This window comes from Nicotiana tomentosiformis, chromosome 9 (assembly GCF_000390325.3).
Source record: "Nicotiana tomentosiformis chromosome 9, ASM39032v3, whole genome shotgun sequence".
Lineage (NCBI taxonomy): Eukaryota > Viridiplantae > Streptophyta > Magnoliopsida > Solanales > Solanaceae > Nicotiana > Nicotiana tomentosiformis.
Genome location: NC_090820.1, coordinates 41,567,444 through 41,583,251, shown reverse-complemented (window position 1 = coordinate 41,583,251; position 15,808 = coordinate 41,567,444). Strand labels below are relative to the sequence as shown.

At 37.1% G+C, this 15,808-nt stretch overlaps 1 protein-coding gene across 4 annotated transcripts in view; it reads left to right on the top strand.

Moving 5' to 3' along the window:
* Positions 1–7,274, top strand: part of LOC104087809 (pectin acetylesterase 8-like) — a 46,853-nt gene extending 39,579 nt beyond the window's left edge. For all 4 annotated transcript variants that reach the window (XM_033653874.2, XM_009592369.4, XM_009592370.4 and 1 more), the window contains one exon: positions 6,959–7,274. In XM_033653874.2, coding sequence (XP_033509765.1) covers positions 6,959–7,081 — 123 coding nt within the window. In that variant the 3' untranslated portion in view covers positions 7,082–7,274. The remainder of the gene's footprint in view (positions 1–6,958) is intronic.
* Positions 7,275–15,808: the final 8,534 nt, after the last annotated feature.

Genomic DNA, 15,808 nt, shown 5'->3' with positions numbered 1-15,808 from the left:
GCCGTTAATGAAATAAGGAACGAATATAATTAGAACTCTGGCTTAGGGACCCGATCAGGTAAAATTTCTTTTGATTATGATTGATTATTTTATTAAATGAGTTGAAGTAGGTACTTTCAAGAAGGTTGGAGAACAAGAGGTGATAGATTTTATTTGGGATCACATTATTTGTCAATTTGGAGTGCCAAAAGAAATTGCATGTGACAATGAGCCACAATTCATAGGCTCCAAAGTCACAAAATATTTTGAGGGATTGAAAATAAAAGGACTACGTCAACTCTGTATCATCCGATTGATAATGGACAAGAAGAGTCAACAAACAAGGTGATAATTCAAAGCTTCAAAAAGAAGTTAAGGATGCAAAAGGTAGGTATCCTGAGGATTTACTAAGAGTACTATGGGCATTCCGAACTATGGCAAAATCGAGCACAGGATAAATATCTTTCTCCCTTGTATATGGAGTGGAAGCTCTAATTTCGGTGGAGATAAGTGAACAACCTATGTGTTTTCCCGGACAAGCGAGCAGAAAAATGCTGAAGCAATGTCGGTTAGGCATGATTTGCTTGATGACTATCAAGATTTGGCATATGTGAGGATGATTACACATAAGCAAAGAATGGAAAGGTATTATAATCGTAGAGAAATTCCCCGTTAATTTAAAGTAAGAGACTTGGTCTCGGGAAAGTGACTTATAATACTCGAGAAGTCAATGCTGGAAAACTGGGACCAAATTGGGAATGACCTTACCGGATTTCAGTTGTAACCAGAAAATGCTCATATCAGCTGAAAAATAAAGATGGAGTTAAATTACTAAGCAACTGGAACACGAGTCATCTCAAAAAATACTAGTGTTGAAGATTGATGATTATACTGAAAGTACGCTCTACACTCTTTTTTTCTTCGATCAGTTTTTGTCCTTAATGGATTTTTCTGGAGGCAGCAACGTAAAGTGTATTACGAATGCAAGTTGCTGATGACAACTGAAAATTCAGTATTCGAACCTCATACTTTGAATTTGAACAGGGGAGGTGGGGGGAGCTATTGCTATTGGTATCAGATCGTGATAAAAAACACTAAAAGTGTCCGTGCTACCTTCAAAAAAGCAAGTGTAATATCTGGTAACGCAGCAATACCGGGGACTGCTAAAATCGGGGAACATGTTGACATGTTTTGAACTTAGAAGTTCAATTGTTATGAATAACCTCAAGTCAGGAACGGGGACTGTACATCCAGCCTTGTAGAAATAAGAAGAAGAAATTAGCCAAATGTATTGGCAGTTCGTTTATTCGGAAATAGTTTCTTTCTTGACTAAATATACTTTTGAAAATAGAATGAATAAATAAAAGTTCTTTTATTTTTATCTCTTATTTCTTGCCCAAGAGACGTGGTGTTCCCTTTATTTGAATATTGTTTAAATATCAAACATAAGTGCCGGAATAAACAAGAGATGTCTTCTTCAAGAGCACCGTAAACGTAAGGGTCCTCTCTTAAAAAACCTTTCTACTTAAAGATTAAAAATTGATAGTATAAATACTCGATAATAAAGTTAATCGGAGGCAAAAATCCCCGAACTTTATTAATAGAAAAGCATAGATCAAAAATGTATCTTTTCTAACTAAACACCCTGAGAGGTTAAGTAAGAAAGGGATCTTTCATTTTAAAATTCCGGGCCAAAAAGTGAGTTCGGAATAGTTACATGAATTATAGTTACAAGAATTATTTAAAAAAAAAAAACAACTTTGTAAAATATATCAATCCGCGTTATTAGTAGAGGATGAAAGTTGACAAGCTTCTTCTCCATTTTTGGACTTAAAGGTTGCTCATTTTCGACCTCAACGTCTTCACCTTCCTCTTGAATTTTTGAGGATTTGGAGAAAGTATTTGAAGAGCTTGAAGCAGTTGGACGAACAAAAATGTTTTCAAAGGAGGTTGTTTCTAAAGCAAGAGTTTCGACAATGCAGTCGTCTATATTTGCAATGCCATTTTTAGCATCCTCCAAAGTCTTGCTTCTTATAGTGTAAACAACATGAGTTTTCCCGAGCAAGAAAGAATCCTCTTGAGTTCACAATCTCTCTCGGAGTTCTTGGATTTTCCACTGCACCCGCTCATTGTCAAATTTACAATGTTGTAATCCCCTAGGAGATCGGATTTGGTTTTGGTGTGCTCAAGATTTTATTCTATGACCTTTCAGAACCTATCCTCCATTTTGGCCCTCTTATCTTCGGATGTAGTAGCTTCCTTGGTCTTTGAGCGTCAATTAGCTTCCAAGTTGCTGATTCGTTCCAAGGAAGCAAACTCACACTCCGTAGCCCAAGTAACAACATCCTGCAACTCTACCCATTTAATTTTCAATGCATCAAGCTCGACATGTTGTTGAGTGACTTCTTGATTATAAGCCATTTTTTCTTGCTCCATTTACCCCAATTTGGCTTTGAGTTTGCCCAATTGAGCAAGTTCTGCCTCTAGGACCGAAAGGCATCAACAAGTTGATCCTACCCAGTTTGAAGTGCTTCCTTATAAAGTATCACCCTTTACAAACCCTCAGAAACAAGAATGTTAGCCTGTAAGGTTAATTTTAAAATAATCGACCATGGTGAAAAATAAGTGTGAAGAACAAGAGGGGAAAAATAATGGTACCTGAGTAGAAAGATGCATGATGTTGTTGATTAAAACTTCGGCGAAAAGAGCATCTATTTTCATCCAATCTTTTCCATAACCAGAGGTTTCAAGTAATTGGCTACAACAGCCGGTTTGGCGAGTAAGTGGAATTCATATAGAAAAGTAAAGGTAATACTTCGTTTAACATTAGGGTTTCAGATGGAAGCCGCAAAGATATTTTCTATGTTCCCTTGATTATGTGACCGTGGGTAACATGCACCTTGCTCTCGATCGATGGTGATTGGGGGAAGAACAATAGCCAGTAGTGGAGCAAAAGTTGGGGTAGCACCTGGAGCAGAACACCTCTGGTCGGTGAGAAAAATAGGAGCCCAAAAAGGAGAGTCAGTCATTTAAGCCAATTTAGACTCTCTAAAGAGTTCCTCCACATCCTCCGGTTGAACTATATATGTTCTTCTTTTACTTCTTCTTAGAAGAGAAATTGTTTTAGTATCGTCCTCGGTTTCTTCTTCATCAAGGACCATAGTGTCCAGTCCTCCTAGATTCTCCTCTATAACCAGGGGCTTCTCTTTAGCCTCAGTCTTAGAGGAATGCTTTCTTTTTGGTTTCTTCGCCTTAGGCCAGGGACTGATTGATGGTGTGCCTTCACCGGAAGCGAGAGATACATCACGAGACCTTTTCGGTCAAGGGCCTCTTGAAATCATTGTTGGGCCACCTTCGGGTCGAGTAAAACCTCAACAACCGGACAAACGCATGACTCCTTTAGAAGGCCTGAGGTTGGAGCATGATAAGTTAACAATCTATTACCAAATGAAGGCACATGTCAACAAGAAGAGAAATATGAAGATGTTCTTACCGTGATTTTTGCACTTTCAATTTTTCTTTATTTAAATTTTCTTCCACAAGGGGAGTTCCGACGTGGAAGTATCCAAATGTTTTTGAACTTATTGGGTTAGGTTCTCTACTACTAAGGAAACCCAGAGAGTGGCTAAAATAGAAGGAAGAAAAGTTTAATAATGAGTGAGAACACTTTTAAAATGAAAAAGATAGAGATATTTGAGATGACTTACGTGTATAATTCCAAGCTTCATGAATGTGGGAAGCTGATGCTGGTAAAATATCTCCGGGAGGTCGCTAACCTCTCCATCTAACCACGATCATCATCATTATCTACACTAGTGATGATAACATTGTGACCACGTTTGCTGAGTTTGATCACGACTCCTCAGAAGATCTTGAGAGCATAAAGGCAGATTAAATGTGTAAGAGTAAGATTTTCTTGTGTCCGGGAAAACAGTTACTAGAGACAAGATACCGCATGCCATATCGTCGGACCACTTGAGCCAAACAGACTTGATAATTCCGGCAAAATTTAAGAATGATCGGATCTATTTTCTTTTTAAGTCTGAGGGTAAAAGGGTATGTATAAACGAAAACATACCCTGATTTGCTGAAAGTTACCCTCTCCACTTTGAGTCGGGTCAAAACTTCATTATTCTTCAAGTCATAATCCTCCTTTATAATGGGGATACTAGCCGGGCAAATAGAAGAAGGATATTCACCAATCGCTCTATTTTTGTCGTCATCAGAGTTGGAGTAAGTATTTTGGACCTAAAGATCCTTTTAAAAGACCATTTAGAAGGGATGATTATATTTGTTGTGACAGGTTCAGTGTTAGAGTTCTTGGGTTCGCTATTCTTGGATGGTCCATCACTGATATAAGTCCTAGCCTTGGTGGATGAAGAAAGAGATGAACTCATCGTAATATAGTGTTGTTTGGTGGTAGAAGATGAGTTGCCGAAGAAGAAAATAACAGAAGACACAGTGACTAAAAAAGTGAAATTTGATATTCAAACTCGAAAGTTTTGCTGAGAAAAGGGAATTGCAGACATTTCTAAGAGATTTGTTGAAGAGGTGCGGGAAAAGTGAAAGATACAATTTGGGGGTGGGGGGCTTTATAGGTGGTTTATTATAAAGCCATCATTACCAAGGTAACTGGCGAACATGTTCATCAAATCGTGGAGGAACACATGTTAAGCCCATTAAATGCAAAGAGACTTGCGTTATTTCATGCGTTAGACGTCGTTCAAGAACTTTTCCGTCAAGAAAAGAGAAGGTCTTATCTACTTCCCGGTCACATTCACTGAAATGTAGGGGGACTATCTGTATTAGGTAAAATTTATAGTTTACAGGTGTACGTTTCTCGAGCAGACACGTGGTAGTGATGATAGGGTGGAGTTGAGTTAGTAGATAATTAATACCGGATAGCAACACATAACCGGTATTGTGTAAATTCTGAAGAAGTAGAGGTCGGGGAAGAGAATTTGAGAGTGAGTTACCGGCTGGAAAGAGCAAAATTAAAGGAGCAGCCATTGCAGAAAATCATAGAATTTATTTCCAACGTTATGCAGCCATCAAAAAGGGAATTTTATTCATCTTTAAGCGGGTATGGTTTGGGGATCTTGTCTCCTCATATTTAACTATAAATAATAATATTTTTACTCAATGTAGGGACACGAAATACTAGAACTACAAAGGCTATCATTCTTTCTCTCATTTTCCTAAACTTTATAAGATTGTTATCAAGAGTTTTCAGTTATTCTTAATTCCGGTGGGATTAACCTAGGCTTATTTTTTCTTTAATTATCCTTATTTTATTTCCTTTATTCTTCGTTATTTTATTAATCAGATCAATTTAATATATTTGTCTATAAATCATGTTTACAACACTACTAGAAATCCGGTAAAAATCGACCAACGTTGGTCGGTAATGGCAAAAAACTGACCAAAACGCGACCATTTACGTGTGGACGGTATTTTTGTGGTCGGAAAGGAATACCGACAAAAGTTGGTCGGAAATTACCGACCAACTTTGGTCGGTCAATTAAATTCAAAAAAACAAAATATTGCAAGAAAAAACCGACCAAAGTTGGTCGGTATTTTAGTTATGTAATAAAAAGATTCACCATCTGAGAATCGAACCGGAGTCTGTACTGTGGCAGGATACTATACTACCACTAGACCATTGGTACATTTTGTTTTAAGACTGTATTTTATTTGATTTATACTCTTTAATTGTATTTTCGCACGAAAATAACCGACCAAAGTTGGTCGGTTTTATTAAAAAGTAAAATTACCGATCAAAGTTGGTCGGTTTTTTTAAATGACCCGCCGAATTAACCGACCAAATTTTTAATATTAATTTTTATTTATTTTAATTAAAAAACCGACCAAAGTTGGTCGGTTTCTTGAAACATAAATTTCGCGGAACTCAAAAATAGTTTCCCGCATTTTTGCGCCAAAGAAAACCGACCAAAGTTGGTCGGTTTTTGCCGAATTTTTAGTAGTGCAAATTCAACGGTACCTCTTTTGTGGTTAAACAAATTCAAGCCACAAATAATAGATTGCGATAAAATTCAGAGGCGGATCCAGGTTTTAAATCTTATGGGTTCAACGTTTTTGGTATTGAACCCATTATATTTTTAAAGTTATGGGTTCAGATCTACCATTTTTGTAATTTTAATGAATTTTTACACATAAATTTTTATTCCACGTCAAAAGTTATGTGTTCAATTGAACCGGGTGATACATCCGCCATAAAAGTCGATATGCCATGGAAAAGAGAACTCTGCTGTTCCTTTACGGGTTCAAGTTAAAAGCTGAAAATAAAGAAATTTCTAAAAGTAATTGAGTTGAATTTAATTGGATTGGTTTTGCGTACTGATGCGATGATTGGATACTAACTTATACGAGTAGTCGCGTATTAGATACTTAGAATTTAAAAATAACAGTTAAGTTGCACAAATTGGTCAAGTCCTTCTAGGCTTGCTACCAGGTTTCTCCATGATTGGATCATACTAAGGGATAGTTAGCAATTTACTTAGCTGACTAGTGCATTTCTTTTCCCGCAATTCACTGAAATTTAGTTGCTAATGGCTGGATCAATTTGCTGTCAAAGTTCATTTGGACTTAAGTCAGATTTGGTAACTTTCCCATTTGGACTTTCGTCTTCATGTGACCCAAAACAATTGTCCATTTGATCAGCTGACGTATGTTTATAACTTTGAACTTTGTTGTAGACTTTTTTTTTCCCTCGGGATAATCTATTTTCTTTTGTTATGTAAAAATTAAAATCCTCGATATTTATATGTACCCTTATTACTTTATGCACTAAATGTTTATACTAACATCTTTTGTATTATTGGGTACTTCAAAATATCGATTCAATGATGTATTATGTTTATTGGTTAACTGTGAAAACTTTCGCAATTTTAGGAAAAGCAGAAAGAAAAAGAAGCATTTCTTTCATTTTGTTAATTAAATGGAGTGTTTATATATGCAGACTACCATTGAGGTATTTGGCGATTGGTACTACGATCGGAAATACTCCTATGTGATCGATGATCATGACTTGCCACTCCCTGTTTATTTATACATCAACGGTACTCTCAAATCAAGAGGATAATTTTGTTATTAATGTTTATTCCGAGGAGATTCTCAATGCGTATACTTCAAATATTATTTATGTGATATTGTATTTCACTGTATGAAATTGTTGCCAATTTGTAAGAATTGTTGACAAGTGTATCACTTTAATCAGCAACTTTTAAACTCATACTGCTACCACCGTATAAAATTAAGTTTGACTATTGAGTTCATGTTTCATTTCATATGATACTATTAACTATTTTTTAAGAGACTGTTGCCAAAAAAAAGGGTAGCTTCTATATCTAAAACTTGATCTCATGTTACTCTTAATGACATATTTCTATAGCCACAAAAATTACTTGGTAATTTTAAGATAATAAGTTTTAATTTTTTTAAATATATATTTTCAATCAAGCACGACCACATCATCATACTATACTAAAAACATGAACACATAAACTGAAATATAAAACGAAAATATCTTTTTTAATTGATAATGGACGGTTATACCCTTTAAAACTAAAGCATCTTCTGCAAGCCACTTCTTTTACGTTTACCAGCAATACATAAATGGAGGAGTTACAATTAATAACTATACAAACAAATTCATCTTTAATGGAAATTGTATTTAATGATCATTCTTTATAGAAGTACTTAATAGTGAACGAAAATGACTAGTATCTCAACAACGGAAGCATTTAAATTAGATGAATACAATTATAAATTAGTGAATGCCACTTCTTATTCTTGAATAGCTGCGGAGTAGGATTTTACTATAATTACAGATCTCTTAATATTCTCCCTTTCTGTAACGTTATTCCAAAATAATTCTACCACATTACCAAAAGGCGGATATCTTACCTTGCTGTCACGACCCAAATCTCACATGTCGTGATGACGCCTATCACAATACTAGACAAACCGACAATCCCAATAAATCACGCATCTTTAAGCTTGAAAACATAGTAAAATAAGCTCAAGAGTAAAAGTCTCATAAATACTGATGAGAAAAATACCGCGACTAAATACAATATTCCCAAAAATCCGGGTGTCACTGAGTACATGAGCATCTAAATGATAATATAATCTGACTGCTAAAAACACTGTCTAGAAAGATAGAACAATATAGATAAATGAAAAGAAGGAGAGTCAAGGTTTGCGGACGCCAAGGCAGCTACCTCATTAGTCTCCAAAAGATAAAAGCTAAGCTAGCAGCCGACGTACAAGGAAGTACCTGAATCTACACATGAAGTGCAGCGTGTAGTATAAGTACAACCGACCCAATGTACTCAATAAGTAACAAGACTAACCTTGGGCTGAAAGCAGTGACGAGCTCAACAGGTACAATCCAAATACATAATTTAACAGTAGAAAAATATAGATATGCTTTCAAGTTCAACAGTTTAAGCTTAAAACAGATAAAATATGCCAAGTGTGACTGAAATGAGGAATGATACATCACTATATCTACATTTCAATTATGCATGCCAATTGTAATGCAACACAGCGATAAAATCATATACATACTCTCGGAGTATGAATTCAGTGAGTCCTCCCATTCACTCAATCCTCACAGTCATTCAATACTCACGGTCACTCAGTCCTCCCAATCACTCGACACTCCCACTCGACAATCGCACTCTACACACGCGCTCGACACTTAATAGGTACCTGCACTCACTGCTATTAAACTAGACTTCAGAGGGGCGGATCCTGTCCAAGTGCTAAAATAAGCCAATCATGGCATGAATTAATAAAGAATCTTTACCATGCTTTGTTCAACAATCTTTCTACACCCCTTGATATCACATACATGTAAAATAATCAACTCTCATGCCCAAAAATCATCTTGCTAATTATCCATTTTCAGATGATTTCGAAATTAGGGCTAGGGTGTAGAATCTTACCTCTAGAATGAAGACCTAGTCAGCTTGCCTTCTTAATCTTCCAAAACTTGAGCAAGAATTGAAGAACAATTATTGAAGAATACCTTCTCACTCTAGGGCACTCTCTCTCACTCTAAAATGTCAGATTATATCTCAAAAATGGCCCAAAACCTATATTTAATGAAGTAGGGTCGGGTTTTAAAAATCCAAAAATGAAGCCCCGGAACAGATTTTGCGGTCGAATATGCGACTGCATAATGGTTATGCGGACCGCATATCGATCGCATAATTGGTGTCCAAAATGACCAAAAATCTGCTTGAGTCTACGGTCACTATGCGGTCCGCATAACTGTTCCGCGGTCGCATAGTACACCGCATAACAGTTATGCGGATGCATAGTCGACCGCATAATTTCTTCCAACTTACCTCATTAAGTGCCTCACTCTGCGGCCATTATGCGGTCTCATAATGGACCGCAGAAATGCACTTTTCCGCCAAATATGTTTCTTTACTTTTCGGTGCATTGTTCAACCCAAAATGTCCGAGACCCAACACGTAAAATCAATTCGGCACAATGAAACATTACTTTCTTTTGAAAATTTTTACGTGGTTTTACACTTAAGTACTTTGAAAATTTTCGAGGTGTTACATTCTCCCCTGCTTAGGATTTTTCGTCCTCGAATGAGGGTAAAAATCCGTCATTAGCATCTTATGCAACTTAGTTTCTTCTATACGACAAACTAGCAGTCCCAATTTTGACTAACTCCCTAAATTTCCAAAACTTTCGCTAGAGTTTCCTTTGTAATTTGGCCTATCCACCTGTCAGAGAGCCCCAGAAACACATTCTAACAGTATATACATAATCCAACGGCGTAACATAATACAAAACAACACCAACTGTGGCATCATAAGCAATATATATTTCCAGAACAGAACACCCTGAACATCAAATGTACAAATCATATATAATTCATAGAAAGTAAGTCTTATAATTTTCCTGGATCACAACTTTATAAATACATGGTCATTCAAACAAATAAGGATACTTTTTCTTCATTTCTTCCTCGGCCTCCCAAGTAGCCTCTTCAACCTGTTGGTTTCGCCATAACACTTTTACGGAGGTAATTTGTTTATTTCTCAATTTTCGGACTTAGCGATCAATAATAGAAACCGGAATCTCTTCGTAAGTCAATTTCTCATGTACCTCAATAGTCTCAACCAGAACAATGAGTGTCAGATCTCCAACTACTTTCCTCAACATAGACACATAAAACACCGGGTGTACTAATAACATCTTGGGTGGTAGTTCAAGCTTGTATGCCACCTTACCAATCCTCGGAATGATATTCTACGGTCCGACATACCTCGGACTCTATTTCCCTTTCTTACCAAATGGCATTACACCCTTCATGGGGGAAACCTTCAAGAATACCCAATCATCTTTTTTTGAACTCCAAATCCCTACGACGAACATCCGAATAGAATTTTTGACGACTCTCAGCAGTCTTTAACTGCTCCTTAATGATTTTAACTTTTTCCATAGCCTGATGCACGAGGTTTGGCCCTATCAACTCTGCTTCCCCAATTACGAACCACCTAAGGGGAGATTTACATCTCCTACCATATAAAGCCTCGAACGATGCCATTTGAATGATAACATGATAGCTATTGTTGTATGCAAATTCTATGAGTGGTAAATTATCATCCCAGCTACCTTTGAAGTCTAGAACACAAGCATGCAACATATCCTCAAGCATCTGAATAGTCCGCTCTGCCTGCCTGTCAGTCTGTAGGTGAAAGGTTGTACTAAGATTCACCTGAGTACCCAAACCTTGCTGAAATCTCATCCAAAAGTTAGCAGTGAATTGTGCTCCCAGTCTGAAATGATGGAAACTGGGGTGCCATGCAACCTGACTATTTCTTTGATATATAATTGAGCATACTGCTCCACTGTGTCGGTAGACTTAACCGGTAAAAGGTGTGCTGATTTGGTGAGTCGATCCACAATCACTCAAATCGAGTCAAACTTACGAGGAGTACGAGGAAATCCTACCACAAAGTCCATATTAATCATTTCCCACTTCCACATTGGAATTTCTATATTATGTGCCAACCCACCGGGCTTCTGGTGTTCGGCCTTCACCTGCTGATAATTTGGACATCTCGCCACAAATTCTGATATATTTCTCTTCATATTGTTCCACCAATAGACCTCCTTAAGATCATGATATATTTCTCTTCTGGTGAGCCTCGTTAATGATTCTTTCCCAAAGACCATCCACATTTGGAACACATAACCACCCTTGGTACCTTATTGTACCATCATCCAAGCCGAGAGAAAAAGACATAGTCTTATGTTCATGAACACCCTCTTTCAATTGTGCCAACAATGGATCGTTGTATTCCTTCTCTTTGACTTCCACAACAAGAGATGATTCAACCCTATTTTTCACAATTACCCCTCCTTCACTAGAGTCCGCAAGACAAACTCCTAAACTAGCCAATCCGTGAACTTCATTGACCAATGGCCTTTGGTATGCCTCCAAGTGTGCTAAGCTACCCATAGATTTCCGGGTAAGAGCATCCACCACAACGTTGGCTTCCCCGGATGCTATAGAATATTGATATCGTAATCATTACGTAACTCATGACATCTTCTCCACCTTAGATTCAATTTCTTCTATTTGTAAATATATTGAAGGATCTTTTGGTCCGTGAATATGTCCACCTGGACCCCATACAATTAATGACGCCAAACCTTTAATGTATAAATCACAACCGCAAGTCCTAAGTCATGTGTTGGATTATTTTTCTCATGATTCTTGAGTTGCCTAAAGGTATAAATGATCATCTTGGCATATTTCATCATTAGTGGAACATCTATATCAGATTTCTATTTTATATGACCTCCTAGAAATTGAGTTCTACAAAAATTTCCTTGATACGGTTATGATCTTATTAGTATTTGCAACTTATTTTTCCAAATTTCTCAACAAAATACATTACTAGGCCAGTTTTCTTATGGGACCATCTGTTTCAAACGAATAACATCTACTAGCTTGCGCGCACATCCTAATAACATCAACTTGCATGGTATTGCCTCAATATGTGAAGTAACAACATGCTCATACCTTTATTAGCCATCCTTTTTCCTCATTATAAGTCTTATAGGATTTTAAGAAACCATTATACTTCCCTGGTGACCATTCTCATGATTTCTCTTTACTGCTAAACACTTCCCAAAATATATATCGATACCTTTCATATATATTTAACCCGAACATGGCCTTTCCTGAAACTTGAGATCCTCCTAAATTCTTCAACGACGATTTCTTGCTTTCCTTATAAGTGTAGGACTTAGTCCACTTGATTCCATCCTCGATGAGTAACTCACCTTATGCCCCGTATTATAGTTACCAATAGTGTTTCCTGGTATTGCAGCCTAAGATCATGTTAAACATGGTTGGTTCGTAACAAGTGTTCAATCTCTCTTAATCTGTTTCAAACATTTCCCCTTTGGTCTAGACAATATGTTGATACTATATTTCCTTTGTGACTAGAGCATTCACTCCCATGAACTCGTAGTATCATTGTGTCTCGTTTGTTGAGTTTATCACACCACCACTTCATCACCAGTAGTCTCACTTTCCAATATAATATGTAGACATGAACGCCCTCTATATCTTTTAGTTGATATTCGGCATCACTCAAGTCGGTTGCATTACAGTTGATCAGTTATATCTTCTATTAACACTAGTGCTCTAGGCGAGTCCACCATTCCGATACGAACTATTTTGCGATAACCATGACCATCTCAATTTATAGATTTTCTTCCAATTTTGCTCGCCTCATTCTCCCTAGTTATTGAATAGCTATGCACCCTTCCATACGTTACGTGGTCTTTCCCTTAGTTGGGAATTCATCCTACTCGCCTCTCAACACTTGTTGGGATATCTGTGGGAAAGTGTGTTCATCCATGTATCACTTAACACTTCCTTACTTGTAAGATTCTTAAGAGACTCTCCATCAAGTACCGATGCACTCTTGGGTTATTATAACGTCACATTTATCTTTTCCACTCGTTCTGTCTTTCTTAAAGCCTTAGAGGTTTAGCTAAATCGCAAATCCGTGATTAACTCATTCTAAAAACTCGCAACCTTTCACATTTGACCTGTATTACTTCCTTGGGTTCCATTGTTCCTGACCCCCTAACAAGTATATAATCCCTTTGTAAACATACTTTTAGTTTCTAGGATCGTTGATCCTATCATTCACATTGCCATGTATAAAGAATTTACCTTCCTTAACCTTCCACCTTTTTGGGGTACTAGTGGTCTATCATTAGCATATCCTTTCAGAGAATCATGCTACCCATTATCTCTTTTCTAGACTACACTTGCCTTCAACAAAAATATTCAAACATCATAGCTACATGGTCTTACTCTTGTTTCATTGTATTTAAGTGGCCTCTCTATGGCCCTTCCTCCCCCACTTGGGGTGAATGATTCACATTTTGACACAAGTCTTAAATTTAGCAACTTCAGGGACATATGTCTCATGTCTCTATCCCTCATATATATGTTCGACTATTAGGGAGATTTAAGTCACCATGGTATTAACCTCATATGTTCTCTACTCTTATTCAGCCACATAGGCTTGGGATCCAACTCCCTCATGTCAATATCCTTTTTGGAGTGTAAAACCACTTCGCACATTCCTAGGATTCTTATAACGTTCATAGTGCTAGGGTCTTCTCATTGTGGGTTCAATCAACTCTCCGTTCATAACTTCTTGTCTCCCGTGAGAGACCTACACATCTATCATTACTCTCCAGGCCATGCCTTTCATATATCACGTGCCTATGTAACATGTTTACATCTTAGAATCATATACGTGGCTCCCACACTATCCACATGTACTAGTTAAGCTTATGTCTTATTTATCACGTCACTACCTCTTTCGAGGTGGGTAATCACTTCTAGCATTCTTCTCATATAAAGTATGCTCATGGTACGATATACTTCTCTCATATGTCATACTATTCATTCAACATGATACACATGCCATCTGTTTAATATTCAAGCCTTTACCCATTCGTCATGTCACATGACAACATTACTTGGAATAAACCAAAAGAGCATTTAAACTTACCTTGAACCTCAACGCACGAGTTGGAGGAAGAATAGTTTCACAACCAGTTTCATTGCACGATTCAGAATATCAAAGAAGGATAAAATTCCTAAATGCCCATGTAGCATCCTAATTATAGAAGTGATCGACAACACACAGATAATAAGGACTCTACTAGACACGGCTCCGAGACATCCTAGGACACTTTAAAACCTTAGGCTCTGATACCAAGCTTGTCACGCCCTAAAATCGAGGAGCGCGACCGGCGCTCAATTGAGTGAACCCGACTGAGCAAGCCTGTTAGATTCCTTCTACCCAAACTCATTCATGAATAAAGAGAATATATGTTTTCCTTAATTAAGCAATAAAGTGGTCAAGTCTTCAATTACCAATTTCTTACCACAAATTTCACCATTTTTAAAGTCTCAAATGGACAAGTAATACAACCATAACATAGCATAATTTTTCTTTCCCAGCACCAATACACAACCCACACTATGTCTACGTAGCCTCTATAGATAAAGAAGGGTGCAATGATAATGCTGGCAACAAGGCCCCGGCTATACCTCAAACAGAATACACAAAGTACAAAAGGTTCACGACCCCAGAATGAAGTGGGGCTCACCAAGTCAGCTAGGAAGATGGTGCACTGCTATCACTGATCAATATCTCATGCTGTGGAACCACCTGCATCCATTGAAAGATGCAACGCCCCCGTTAAAAGAGACATTAGTACTGTCGAATAGCACTAGTATGTATGACTAAACACCCTCTCAATAGAATGAAAAATAATACAAACAAGATTATCATAATATCAAAGGAAGCTTTAATCAACATCAAACCTCAATTTAAGATCAAGACAATATTCAAATTAATTTCCATATCTCACATTGGGAGATTTTTAGTATCGATATACCATTGTCCACAATATCAGTACCATTATTTGCCATACTAATACCGCTATTCACAATACCATGATTCACAAAACCAGTACTACCGTACTCTTAGCACGGAGTCCGATTACGACTCGATCGGCTAGGCTATCTCAGTAGAGACATCAACCACAATTTCTCTCAATATCAATACCACCGTCTTTAACACGGAGTCCGGTCACGACCCGATCGTCTAGGCTATCCATTAGGGACATCGACCACAATAATAATTTCAATTATAATTTCCAGCACAATCACCACCATGTGTGCGGCATGGTGTCCGATCACGACCGGACCAACTAGGCTGTCTTATTTGAGACATCAACCTTTTTATATAAATCATCTCATTTCATAATACTTTCACATCCTTTTATTTCATTGGCACTAATGGTCATAATCATAAGGTCATTCTTGGCACGTTGGCCATATTCAGTATTTCATGCTCAACTTATCAATTTCAAATATCATTATCATCATCAACAACAAATACAACTCAAATCAAGGTGTGTAGTACACATGTGAGCAATTTATAGTCTAAGGCACATAGAGATATTTCACAAGATTTGGCATAATAGCCTTCATTTGAACTTGACTTAAAGTCAAAACATTATTAATGAACAACCTGTATTTTAACACATCCTCAATTGGTAACATAACATGAATAAATCATTTAGGATGCTTGTTGAATATATATATCTTTCAACTCAATCTTACTCGGAATGGCCAGTCTCATAATGAATCACTTGGGACTTAAATAATTTACATGAATATCGTGGGATTCAATTCTAAGAGAAGAGTTTAGCCAACATACCTCAA